A 13,367-nucleotide genomic window follows, 5' to 3' on the forward strand; every position below is an offset into this window, starting at 1 on the left:
CTGGACAAGAGATTGAGTACACCCTGTGTCTAGCAATGCAGTTAGGGGTCTACCATTTACCAGGACTGTAACAGTTAGCGAATCAGATGACTCTGGGAAAGGTGCAACCCTAGGCCTTGGAACATAGCACAGGTTTGTAGCTTTGGGCTTTTTAACTGGACAAAAGGGGCGTGTATGGCCTGCCTCACCACAGCTGTGACATATTACCTCTGCTTTGCGACCTGACCAAACCCTTTGGTTAGTCTGATCTACATGTGAAGGTTTTCTATAGCTGGCCTGACCCTGTGTATGGCTACCTGAACCACCCCCTTTCAAAAACCCTTAAACTTAGACTTACCCCCTTGGAGTCTGCGTTGTCCTGCGTAGCGGTAAAATCCTGGTCCCTTGTGAGCAGACACATAGGCATCCACTAGTTTAGCAGCCATTGCAGCAGTGGTTGGATTAAATTCACATAACTACATAAATAATTTTCTTGGGCCTAAAATTCATACAGATTTTCCATTATACAGCAGTGAAGTTGGTATTAAATTTCATCCTAGGTGGTATTAAAAAGGTCTTAAAAAGTCTTAAATTTAACTTTGAGAATCCTGATACTACAGAAACTGATGACGACAGGCGCCTTGCCGCATCCGTTTCTCACTGCCAAGCCAGTGGAATCATCATGGGTGTTACACAGTTTCAGCATATTGATATGACAGACCCGTGTTTTCTGGCATCGTCTTAGGGGTACTGATTACATCGTCTGTCTTGCCACACTTTTGACGCACATCGTATGGACCGGAAAAACACAGCAGAGAGAGCAGAACTGGGACAGAACTAGGCCACAGAGCCGACGCTTTGTCTGCAACTAGGACATGTCCAACAACAGGCGAATGATGGAACCATGATGGAACTTTACCCAGGAATCAGTTCCTGTTCCTTGTGGTATGGGCCACCGGTAGTAAGGGGGGCCGGTCCCTTGGGACTTTAGCCAGGAACGAGTTCCTGTTCCTGGGATATGGGCCTCAAGCTGGAGGGAGGGTGGTTGTGTCTACCCAGGAAGGAGTGCCTGTTCAGGGGTCTGGACTTCGAGGTGGACTGGATCCTTTTCCTCAAAGTCTGCCCTGGAATGACTGTCTGTTCCTGGGATTGGGTGTCCAGCAGAAGGTGGCCCGGTCCCCGGAACTTTACCCAGTAATCACTCCCTGTTCCTGGGGTGTGGACCTAGAGCCTGAGCGGGGTCGTGGATACCGGTTCTCTACCCTGATCCAGATTCCCTTTCTTACACTTAAAATCCACCGGACCGCAAGCTCTCTTCTGAGTTACGTACATGCTACTTTTCAGAGCGGGCGGGCGAGCGGGCGAGCGGGCGAGAGAGAGAGAGAGAGAGAGAGAGAGAGAGAGAGAGAGAGAGAGAGAGAGAGAGAGAGAGAGAGAGAGAGAGAGAGAGAGAGAGAGAGAGAGAGAGGGAGAGGGAGAGAGAGGGAGAGAGAGAGAGGGAGAGAGAGGGAGAGAGAGAGGGAGAGAGAGAGGGAGAGAGAGGGAGAGAGGTGTCAGTCACTCAGAGGTTATGTTTAAAATCATTTAGTCTGTCTGTCTGCACCTGTTTTATGTCTGTCTCTCTACCTGTCTGTTATCTTGTCCCTTAAGTTAATAATCGTGGTTTAAATGATTACCAAATTAAATGATTATACATTGTCCAAAATTGCCCATGTAATAAGAAATAGTATCAAATATTAGTAAAGCAGAGCAGGTGAAATACTCGAGATGACGGCAACTCGTTACATTACACAACGCAGAAATTCAACAGTGGTGTTCAGTGTGCAGTTACTTAAACTAACGGTGAGAAAAGTATAAATCCGTTAGGCCTAATATTACGTTAGAAGACTTAAGGCTTAACACACCTGCTTTAGTAAATAGTAAATATATATAAATTATAAGTATGAGTAGAGGAAAGGTCTGCTAGCCGCTAGGCTAATTTCTGCAGTGTAAAATGCCAAAGGCATAAGCTAATAACGTTGACTATCAAGTTGTAACTGAGCTGATGTAAACATGCTACAGCCTGCTGAGAGGGAGTTTGAGTTTGTATCTCTCTCCCTCTCCGCCTGTCTGTCTACCTGTCCGGTGCAGAGTCCAACCACCAGGTCAGAGATGAAGGTGTCTTCAGTCTCTCCGGAGCGATGGCTGACCATCACACCCCAACCACTGCTCTGAGCCAGCTTACACCTGAGGAAGGGAGGGGGTAGCTTAAAAAACAGTTAATTAGCCACCGCAATCAATTAATCAATGGCTAAGACAGACAGACAGACAGACAGGTGTCTTACGCCTGGATGGACTCGGTCACGGAGCCGATCTGGTTCACTTTGAGCAGCAGACAGTTGCAGGCCTTCTTGTCTACAGCCTGCTGGATCCTCTTCGGATTGGTCACTGTCAGGTCATCTCCTACGATCTGATTGGTTAGAAACACACAGAGATGTTACTGTAGTCGTTTCCAGGAACTTTTTCTCGACTGGTGGAACTGGTTTTGGTTCCTAAAAATAATCGCTAGTGTTTTTAGTAAACACATCTGTGACTGTCTGTCTGTCTCACCTGGATGTCTGTAGAGGCGGTGAACTTGGCCCAGTTCTCCCAGTCGTCCTGGTCAAATGGATCCTCAATGGACTGGACTGGAGACAGAAAGAGATTCAATTTTCAATTCAATTTTATTTATATAGCACCAAATCACAACAACAGTTATCTCACGGCGCTTTTCATAAAGAGCAGGTCTAGACCGTACTCTGTGATGTTATTTACAGAAGCCCAACAGTTCCCACCAAGAGCAGCACTAGGCGACAGAGGCAAGGAAAAACTTCCTTTAAGAGGCAGAAACCTCGAGCAGAACCATGGCTCAGGGTGGGCGGCCATCTGCCTCGACCGGTTGGGGTGAAGGAGATGAACAGAGTTGTACTGACCTCTACAGGCTGAGAGCTGCTACAGAGCTTTTATTCATCCAATGGAGAACTTCTATTGAAAATGTGTCATTTAAACTCTTCAACATCTCTGTGATTCTCCAAAACATCTTCTTCTATCCTTTAAATGTCTTTGATTTCAACATCAAGTGTGTTTAATAACAAATGCTACAAAGAGATGGTCAGTATCAAGTATTTTTAAGGTATTTGTAAGTATTCTAGTAAGTGTCTTGAATTCCTCTTATTCTTTGCCTTTTTTGTGCCTCCAAAATTGCTTGTGCTGTGTATCGTTCATATGTCAATACATGCACCATATTATGTCGTTTTCTGCATTCAAAAATGTGCATTACTTCGCAGTACTTTCGATTTTTCTTATTGATCTCTCTGAGTAATTTTGGTTCAAACACACTCCCCATAGACATCCACTGTATTTATATCTAAGCAAGCAAAAACAGAATTAATGCCAATCATACTTCAAAGTATTCAGTATTGCACACTGATCACCTGTACAAAATCTGATCATGACGTCACAGACTGTGTACGAGTTATTAGAAGTTACTTATAGCATTAAATTCTACATTTATAACACATCTGACACATGCAGGTCGGTGTGTTTTCATGTGTTTATAGTCCTCCAAACGTAATGCCAGTCAGCACTGCCAGCAATAAAAGAGCACCTTTGTTCCCTTTTGAAAATAATAATTTAACTCAAATATACTACCTTTAGAAATAAAACTTGATCTATGATGCTACCAAAACATTGTAGGCTAGAGTACATGTGTGGTGTGTAAATGAAGAAAATATAAATTGTAGGCTACTGACGTATTCTTAAATGATATGATACAAGGTGAGACAAGGTGGTTAAAAAACTGTGTTTGGTCTCAACTAAAGCTAGGGCCCTCACTCCTGTTTCCAGCTTCCAACTTCCCATTATTAATTATCCCTTCTTTGCACTTACATGTCACACAACATCAGTTCCTATAATTTGCGCTTCAGTAACTTGTATTTGTTATCCTGCCTATGTTATCTGTACCTATGACCCGTACAGAGCTCGGTAAGAGAGCCTTTAGTTATACTGCTCCATCCAACACATGGAACACATTGCAGACTGATTTGCAGTTGAGAAATCGCATGAAAGACTTGGAAGTAGATGCTATAAATTGTTGTCACTGCTTTGAAAATAACTAAATCCTTTAAATCTACAGTATGTACAAATTGTACATCTATTGTTCTCTAGTGTAGGTTTCCTGGATTTGACCTCAGTTTGTTCTAGTGTGACCTGTGTGTGGTTACCAGGGTAGTTCTTGATGAAGCTGCGGTACAGGTCTCCCAGCTTCTCTCCGCTGATGTGTCTGGACGGGTCGTCGGGGGACTTGAAGTCCAGGTCGTACTTTCCACTGCGGTAGAACTCGGACGCCGCCACGTCCATCCCGATGATGATCTTGTCGGGGTAGCCGGCCTTCTCGATGGCCGACTTCAGCAGCTCCAGGGCTGCACAGAGACATAAAGTGTTTATGTTTAGTGTGTGGGTGTTGATGTGAAGGACTGAGTCCCATTTTACTCATTTTCTCTTCCTGTGACAGCAGGAGCTGAGATCTGGTTGCAGGAAAAGTAAACAGAGTGGAACATCTCCTAAGTCCACAATATCTCTCAAGTAAATGCAGAGCAGTTTAGGCAAAACATAATATAAATTATTTACAAGGAATTTCTGCAATAACTGTATTTAAGACAAGAACTACAGCATGCATATTAATATATTACAACATAACTGTAAGATAATAAAACCAGCAAATACTCACTTTTAAGAAGCTGGATTATAGTGTAATATTTGCTTTAAAAGTTATTACAATATTTATCTAATCACTTTCTTAATGTTGCAATATCATTAATATCATGACATATGTTTATGAGAGTAAGTTTTAAACTAGTATTTTCACAAATTATTCACTCCTGTTGTAGAAAAATACTACAAACAGACCATTCAGACAGACAGACAGGTGGATGTCTCACCCTCATTGTTCTCCAGGATGTTGGGGGCGAAGCCTCCCTCGTCTCCCACGTTTGTGGCGTCTTTACCGTACTTCGCCTTGATCACGTTCTTCAGGTTGTGGTACACCTGAACATTTACACGTCAGAATACAGTCAGACATGCACATCAACATTTACTCAAAGCCAACAGTAGAAATAATGTAATAAATAATGAGTGTGTTATATTAATACTAACAATGTAACTACTAATACAACCAGGTATGGGCAGTATTTATGATACAGTTTTATAGAGTTGATGAAAATTTTTATAAATCTTTATATTTTGTACCAAAATACTTTGGTATTTATAAAATTCAAAACTTAACAGTTTGTGTTAAGAATTGGTGTTCACGAAATGAACATGACACTATGGGCACTATATGTAAAATTTCAACATCAAAGCTGTGTCTCCCTCTTTTGCTAGTCAAAACAAGATTGGAGGCAGAGAGAGGAGCGTGGAGAGGAATTAGCCTACGAGGAGAGACATGATTGAGAGAAAGGCAAAGAATAGACGAGGTAGGGGAGTCATGCTGGTGCAAGCTTGTAGCCTACGCTGCCCTCCCGAAACAGTCGTTTGTAGCACAGTTTTAATCTCATTGAAAACTAAAACTGATCCTTGCAGCTACCTGTCTGACTTACATGCAGGTAAATTCCATTAATGGTACTGATTCCTCAAAAGCTACTCAAAACAAGGCACGATCCTAATCTAAATTAGGATCCCCTTATGAGTCATTAGCAAACTGTTATTTAAACATTACTGACTTTACAACTAACCTTCATCCTATTAATCACAGGGATATGTGAATATTTGATCTGTTAATTGGTTGCTCAGATTTAGTCAGATTTATCACATGACTCATTAGGGAGAGAAAAGCTGCTGCTCTCAAACACCGATCACTTAATCAACTGAGTCAGGGTACTGATGGGAAATTAGTTTATTTTAATACATGTCGTGTCTGCTTTTTTTTGATACGCTTAGATTAAGGGTATGTTGGTATCTTATTTTAAAATACATCTTGATGTATTTTTGTTTGTCCCTGAATCAACTACTGCTAATAAATGTGTAGCACCTCGGCTCCGATCCTCATGGCCTCGTGGAAGTTGGCGGCTCCAACTGGAAGAATCATGAACTCCTGCATGGCCAGTTTGTTTCCAGCGTGGCTTCCACCGTTAATGACGTTAAAGGCCTGCGTAGGAGGAGAAAATGATTAGAAGACACTACAGTTACTTTAACTTAGGAGTCATTTCACCATTTAACTAACTAACTTTTTATTAGCCAACAGAAAATCAGAGGACAGTTACTTTTTATTCTAACCACTGAGCCAATATTCCTTATTACATTACTTCTTAACCTCTTTAGTTAATTTACTGGTGATCTTCACCTTCACCTAACTAATTAGAAAAAATTTATAAACCAAATAAACAATATGGTGGACAACATCACTTTGTTGTAGCACAGAAATTCTCAAACTTTTTTACATCAAGGACCCCTAAACTGACAAATTAGACCACAGACCCCCATCTGACAGGATTTTGGCTTTTTGATGTTTTATTACAGAAAGTACCAAAATAGTCATATGTTCTGCCATCATGTAACTTGTGGATGAAAATATAGTGAAAATAAATAATTCACCTTTTTGCTGGGGACCCCCAGTTACCTCCTCGAGGACTCCTAAGGGTCCCCGGACCCCACTTTGAGAACACTTCTTCTAGCAAACTAGGCTAAAGCACACTTTCAGCCTTTTTGTTGCCAAAGCATCAAAATTAGCTTTTTGATAATCTAGGTTGTAATGGACGTTGCTGAATACGTAAATTTAGATTTCAAGTCAGAGTCAAAGCCCCTCCCACTCACAGGAACAGGAAGTATGACGTCTTTATGTCCGGCAAGGTCAGCGATGTGGCGGTAGAGAGGAACTCCCTTCTCCGCTGCCCCCGCCTTGCAGACGGCCAGCGACACACCCAGGATGGCGTTAGCACCAAACTTAGCTGTAGACAGAGAGACAGACGGGTCAGACAGAGAGAGACAGACAGACAGAGAGACAGACGGGTCAGACAGAGACAGACAGAGACAGACAGAGAGACAAAACAGGTATTTACATTTGTTCTCAGTGCCGTCCAACTCCAACATGAACTTGTCGATCTTCTCCTGCTCAACAACGCTGAACTTCTGCAGAGACAGAGACAAAATGTGTTCAGTGTAGGTTATTTCCTTAAGATAAGAAACCTTTGTATTTTCCAGTAGTTAACATTTTCTCACATCGGACTAGCATTAGCTTTGAGCATACTCAGACTAAAGCAACATTTCTGAAATTTGGAAATGTTATTCTACTCTACTTCAATCACACTGACGCTTTATTGTGTATTTACATTTGAGATATTGATCATTTACTGATACCTTCTCAATCAGCTTGGGGGCGATGTCCTTGTTCACGTGATCCACAGCCTTAATAGTACCTGCAGGGAAAAACAAGAACCTTAACATTTCCATTTTATACCTGGTAAGAAGCAAAGGAACACTTTCCAGCTCCGCATGTAGTATTACTGCTTTGCTCTGTGGGGATCTGAACCCTCATCCTGCTGCTGCCTTGCTCTTACCTTTGCCCAGGTAGCGGCTCTTGTCTCCATCGCGGAGCTCCAGAGCTTCATGGACTCCAGTTGATGCACCGCTGGGAACTGCTGCCCTGAAAAGACCTGAGAGACGGACAGAGAGTTAGAGTTGTTAGAAGGTAGATGTGTCTCTTTTGATGAAGCTAAGCTAGCAGTTTCCACCTGCTTCCAGTCTTTGAGCTAAGCTAGGCTAAGCACATCATGCACCTATGTTTTTATTAGCCAGACTCGCTAATATATCAGTCAACTTGACTTAGTAAAGGCATGTACTGTATATTCACAGAGCTTGTGGGTTCTCACCCTTGGCTGTCCACAGGTCCACCTCCACCGTGGGGTTTCCTCTGGAGTCCAGAATCTCCCGAGCGTGAATCTTAGTGATAGACATCCTGACTGAAGGAGGGGAGGGGGAGAGAAAGGTGGGGAGACAGAAACAAAAGAGGTGAGACATTTGCTGCGTATGCAGATGACATACTAATATGATCCACATCATAGTTTTTCTGTTTGGCTGCAAAGACTCATGGATTCCCCACGACCTGTCTTTGCTCCCACGCTGTTGAGAAAGCGTGTTGCCATGAGACATCATTCTACTGTAGATCAATGGGAGAAGATCTGCTCAAGAGAGAAGGGCCTGATTTGATGAGAGACTGACAGGGCGAGCTACTTCTGAGGTCACCAGAAACCAGCCAGTTTTCACTGTCCAGACTCTGTGTAAATATGTAACATTTGAATTTGTTTAGAGTTTATGTTGGTGTCTGTGTGGATAATGTGGTCGCAATAAAATAATGTTTCTAGAAGCTGTCCTACAATTGGCAACCAGGCCATGTTCCAGGATTATTAGAACAGGAACAGACCGACTGGTTTAGACATCTCAGATTCACCATTGTTAAGAGGGATGTTGCATTTTAACTACAGATCTACCTTGACAAGAATAAACTTTCTGAACAATTCCAAACTGGCTTTTGCCCTGGACCAAGTGCACAACTGGTCCTAGTTAAGATCAGCAGCCATCATACCTGTCTGCACACAGGTCAAGAGCCTAAAGCTGATGATACACCGGGCAACTTTTTGAGCAATGCTGCAGGGCAATCTTGCTTGTGGCAAGCCCGACTATGTTTTGAATGGATAGCGGTGGGACGGAGCGGGTAGCCGAGTGGTGGGGGAAGGAGATTACGGTAGTAGTCTTTTCTCATTACCGTTGACGGCACCATTGCCCTAAAAGTTGTATCATCAGCTTTAGTGTCTTCTTGGACGGGACCCTGTTTTTCTCCAGTCATATAGACAATCCCCTGCCTTTTTTCATCTGCGAAACACATCTCCAGACTTTGCCCTGCTTTAAATCTTTGTCACTGCTTTGGTCACATTATGCACTGACTACTTATTCACCGACTTCAGCCTACATCAACATGTCCCTGCCCGGCTGATTCAGTTACTCTGGCGCCCTCTGTCACAGCAGATTCACTTTAAACGCTCATTATTAACAGTCAGACCTCTTCAGGATCTCACAGACCTCCTTCAGACTTGTAAGTCGGTTTGGATAAAACCATCTGTCAAATGAGTAAATGTAAATATTCTCTACTTAACTTCTGCTGTTATTTCTATTCCTTTAATGTGCACGTGAGTATCTGGTACAAAGATAATCAAATAAAGTGCATTCTGATTCTGAAAAGTCCTCTCTGCAGCTCAGTCCTTGTCGAAAGCTTCAGCAGCCAACTGTGCTGACATTTAGAAGACAAACATAGAACTAAATGTTAGCGATAGATCAAAAACACAAAAGATATCTATCAATGTTTTTTCCTCTTTTCTCACGACCGTGTTGTGTTGTGTAATGTGTCGTCCACATTCATGCCAATAAACTTTATGTGAATTTGAATTTTGTCAGACAGAGAGACAGGAAGTCAACCGGTGACCTTGAAAAAGACAAACCAGTTATGAAGCAGAGGACAAAATGCTAAACTCGCTGTGTGTGTGTGTGTGTACATGCGTGTGTGTGTGTGTGTGTGTGAGAGACCTGCTGCAGAGATCCTGTGTAACGCCATGCTGCCTCCATGACAGCAGGCAGCACGCCCTGTCCCCTGTCAGACGCCACCCACCCCCTCCCACACAGCCATTCACAGAGTTTCCCTCCTGACAGGCGGGTCACCAGGACCAATAAGAGAGAGGGGAAGAGACTATTCTCGTGAGAGAGGAGGGGGGATTAAAGAGAGAGAGAGAGAGTGATTCCCTTATCTTCCTCTGGAGGTTATTAATACAGTAAGTGTGTTAAACTCTCTGACCTTTTCCCTGACCTTTTATACAGAGGTCCTGACTTCCTCCTAGCTGTTATAGAATTACAGTTCACACACACTCACACACTTATTAATGTTCTTGACATTTAAAGAGGTATTTGTGACACCAGCCTCTCTGTGATAACTAAAGGTCTGTTCCTGTCTGCAACACCAACATTACAGCTTCTACAGAGACGGCAGGACATTAAAGGTGTTTGCTCAGCTGATGGACATAAACACGCTGACGTGTTATCTGTAATAACTCACAACTAGCAGATTAGCATAGCGACAGTAGAAGCAGTGTTAATGATAGAAGCAGAAAGTATCAGCAGTGGTGTAAGTAAGGTGTATTACTTGTGTTTGTAGTAGGATTCGCAGTAGTGGAAGCAGTATTCAGAACAATAGTGGTAGTACTAGCATTATTCACAGTAATGGAAGCCCGTATAGCAAAACTTGTTGAAGTATTGATGTATTAGCCGAAGTGGAAGCAGCAATATCAGCAATAGTAGTTGTTGCAGTATTAACAATATTAGTAGTAGTAGAATCAGATGAAGTATTAACAATAGCCCTGACAGTGTAAGCTACAGCAGTATTACTATGTTTGTAACTGTAGTGGGGAAGTACTTGTAGAAGCAAGGGCAGTGTACAGTACAGTACACAGTACAGTGCAGAGTACAGTACGAGGCAGCAGCAGTAATAGTGCTAGCTGTGTAAGTTGCAGCAGTATTAGTTTGCAGGAGGGGAAGGTTTACCCCTCAGCTGTTTAAACAGATTTCTGCTGGACGTTCTTGAGGTCTGAGAGTCTGTGTTATGTAACCATGAGTGTGTGTGTACGTGCATGTCAGTCGTGCACAGTGATTGGTCAGACGTGCCAGCAGAACAACAGCTGAGTGGTTGCAGTAGACTTGAAATCACTCATGGCCTTTACAAAGAATTTCCTGTACACATACACACACACACACACCGTATGGCTGTCTTTGTGGGGACCTGACCCCTGACCCCTGAACCTTAACCCCAACCCAGACCCCTGACCCCTAACCCTATTCATGACCCCTGATCTTGATCCTGCTAAAAGTAGTGGTTACACAACTGTTACCCCTAATTCTACTCCTAAAAATACTGCTACTACTTGTGCTAAAAGTATCGCTTACATGACTTCTACTAATACAAAACTTCTTCTTAGTACTACTGCTGCTCTGATTATTGCTTGAAATACTTGTACTATTCCTATACTACTGCTACAATAGTACCACCACTGCTGTATGTATTTAATAATGTGCTATGAATGCTCTGACGTGTTGGGATCCAGCTATGTTCAGGTTAGTTCATCAGTAAACATCTTACACATTAAATCAAAGTGCTCTGCCTCGCTGTCTGTCTGGACTTTGTACTTCTGCTGCTGTTTGTCAGATTGCATTCGCTCGGCTCGGCTCTGCAGCACTTTGACCTCCAGGCTGCTGAAAGTCAAAGCCTGAGGGGTTTCTGTCTTTGAGTTTAGATCAAGAATCAAACACACTGAGATTTGAGAAAATGGAGCGTATGCAGATATCTGATTTAACTTCCAGTGTGCCAACTTCCTCTGAAAACTTTCAAAATAAGATAAAAGAGACAAGTTGAAACAGGTTTAGACCAGAGTGAGTAACAAACAGGAAATAGTTTCTACGTTAGAACTAAAGCAAAAGTTGTTTCACAAAGGGACCAACCAGAGCTGAAAACTCCAGCCTACCTCAGCTGTGTGGACGGAGAAAAGAAGAGAAGACTGTGGCCGTCTGTCTGTCCGTTTGACTGTCCGACTGACGTGGAAAGTGTCTGTCTGTCTCGCTGCAGGGTTTTTATAGAGGCTTCCTGAAAGGGGGTGGAGGCTGGGTGCAGAGGCAGGGAGCGTCTGTGTGGGACAGGACTGCAGGCGAACAGAAGAACCTGCAGCACAAAGAGCTGACACAATACAACAACACCGTGAACTTTGAGGAGCCCGACAACAAATACAAATACTACAGAAGATGTTTGTTGTGTAGGAATATGTATTTATAAGCATATCAGTAGAAGTTTAAGTAGTATAGGTTGTAATAATATTAGCATATTACCAGTAATTAGAACAGTGTCTACAGAAGTAGTAGCAGTATCACCAGTAAATAGTGCAGTATTATTGGATGCAGAACAAGTAACAGTAGTTGTATCAGTATTAAGTGTATTAGCAATTATAGAAGAAGCATAACCAGAGGAGGTTGCAGTATTTGTTTCAGCAGTTTTAGCAATATCAGTATTAGCATATTAACAGTAAGAAGTAAGAATACTGTGTTAGTTGAAGAAGCAGATAAAAAGTAGTACAAGCAGCTGTGCTGGCAAAAGTTAGTAGCAAAGATTGTAGCAATATTTACATATTAGCAGGATTTACTTGCAGTAGTAGAAGCAGTAACAGCAGTAGTTCTTACAATATATCAAAAATCTATCAATATTAGCGTGTTAGTAGACAAAAGATTTAAAGTGGTAGTAGCTGATAATAGCAAAAGCAGATGTGCTAACAGTACTGACAGTACTTGTGTATGTATTAGTACTAGCTGTAGGCTACTATTGTTTGTAATAATATTAGCAGTAACAGACATAGTAGCATAGGAGCAGTATTATTGGAAGTAATTATACTAGCAGTTGTAGTAATATAGTACAATATGTGTAAGATATCACCAGAAGTTAATTTGTTTGAAAGATAAAATTAATATATGAATATTTTCATTAACTTATAAAATTAACAAATACTACGTCATGTCAAAGACGTTTATGTATATCTACTGATGTTAGCATGCTAATCAGCTAACGCTGGCCCGTCCTGTGCTGAAATACCACTTTGTACCTCGAGATGCGTCAGTTCGATAGTTCAGTCCTTCACACTAGTTTTTTAGTCTAATAAAAAACTAAATAAACTCACAAAGAATCAAGAAAGTAAATATTCCTGCACCTGTTTTCTTTATAAAACAGCTGGACAGAACGCCATCATGTGTTATGCTGTTTATTTACAAATTTGATTCTTATTGATTATTCATGTCAGCAGAATTAACATTTGAATCTTCTTGTGGTTGTTTATTAGAATTATTTTCATTCCCCAGGTCTGCTTCTTCAAACAAAATGTGTATATTATTCACAATCCAACATAGTTTCTGTTACTACAGTCACATTATAAGCCCTTATGTATGACACATAAAAGACTGTATCTACTCACACAGATTTTATTAATGTATTATATGAATATTTTCATGTATTTTTATTAAATAATTATTTGTTTCTCTCTGTGGGTGAACTAGTGTGACAGCCCCTAACTCAGACAGAGAAGGTCAAAGTTGATCTAAAGGGTAAATGTGAGACCGGCCCTGCATTCACTGCAAAGGGCACTAACCCCAACACACACACACACCTTACCCTTTACACTCACCTTTAACTGTACTACACACAGCATGTCCAGTGTCCCTGTAGCCTTTTACTGCAGCTAAATATAACCGCACATGACTGGAGGGGGAAGGGCGGGGGTCTTCTCTTCTTATAGATACTC

At 41.9% G+C, this 13,367-nt stretch overlaps 4 protein-coding genes across 5 annotated transcripts in view; 1 reads left to right on the forward strand and 3 right to left on the reverse strand.

The window, feature by feature from the left end:
* The window catches only part of LOC123980185 (zinc finger protein 260-like), a 672,464-nt gene that overhangs the window by 398,026 nt on the left and 261,071 nt on the right, over window positions 1-13,367 (reverse strand). The window lies entirely within an intron of this gene.
* The window catches only part of LOC123980191 (butyrophilin-like protein 2), a 470,636-nt gene that overhangs the window by 245,076 nt on the left and 212,193 nt on the right, over window positions 1-13,367 (reverse strand). The window lies entirely within an intron of this gene.
* The window catches only part of LOC123980179 (zinc finger protein 271-like), a 342,908-nt gene that overhangs the window by 12,863 nt on the left and 316,678 nt on the right, over window positions 1-13,367 (forward strand). The gene's annotated exons all lie outside the window — the stretch shown is intronic.
* Window positions 2,097-11,709, reverse strand: eno3 (enolase 3, (beta, muscle); the record flags this gene model as incomplete). Its single annotated transcript, XM_046064453.1, is given in 12 exon segments — window positions 2,097-2,205; window positions 2,304-2,428; window positions 2,569-2,645; window positions 4,221-4,418; window positions 4,938-5,043; window positions 6,026-6,142; window positions 6,808-6,941; window positions 7,053-7,122; window positions 7,351-7,409; window positions 7,551-7,646; window positions 7,863-7,952; window positions 11,553-11,709. Coding segments are annotated over 11 exon segments (1,176 nt in total), but the record flags the coding sequence as incomplete, so codon positions are not given.

Source organism: Micropterus dolomieu, linkage group LG12, assembly GCF_021292245.1.
Source record: "Micropterus dolomieu isolate WLL.071019.BEF.003 ecotype Adirondacks linkage group LG12, ASM2129224v1, whole genome shotgun sequence".
NCBI classification, from domain to species: domain Eukaryota; kingdom Metazoa; phylum Chordata; class Actinopteri; order Centrarchiformes; family Centrarchidae; genus Micropterus; species Micropterus dolomieu.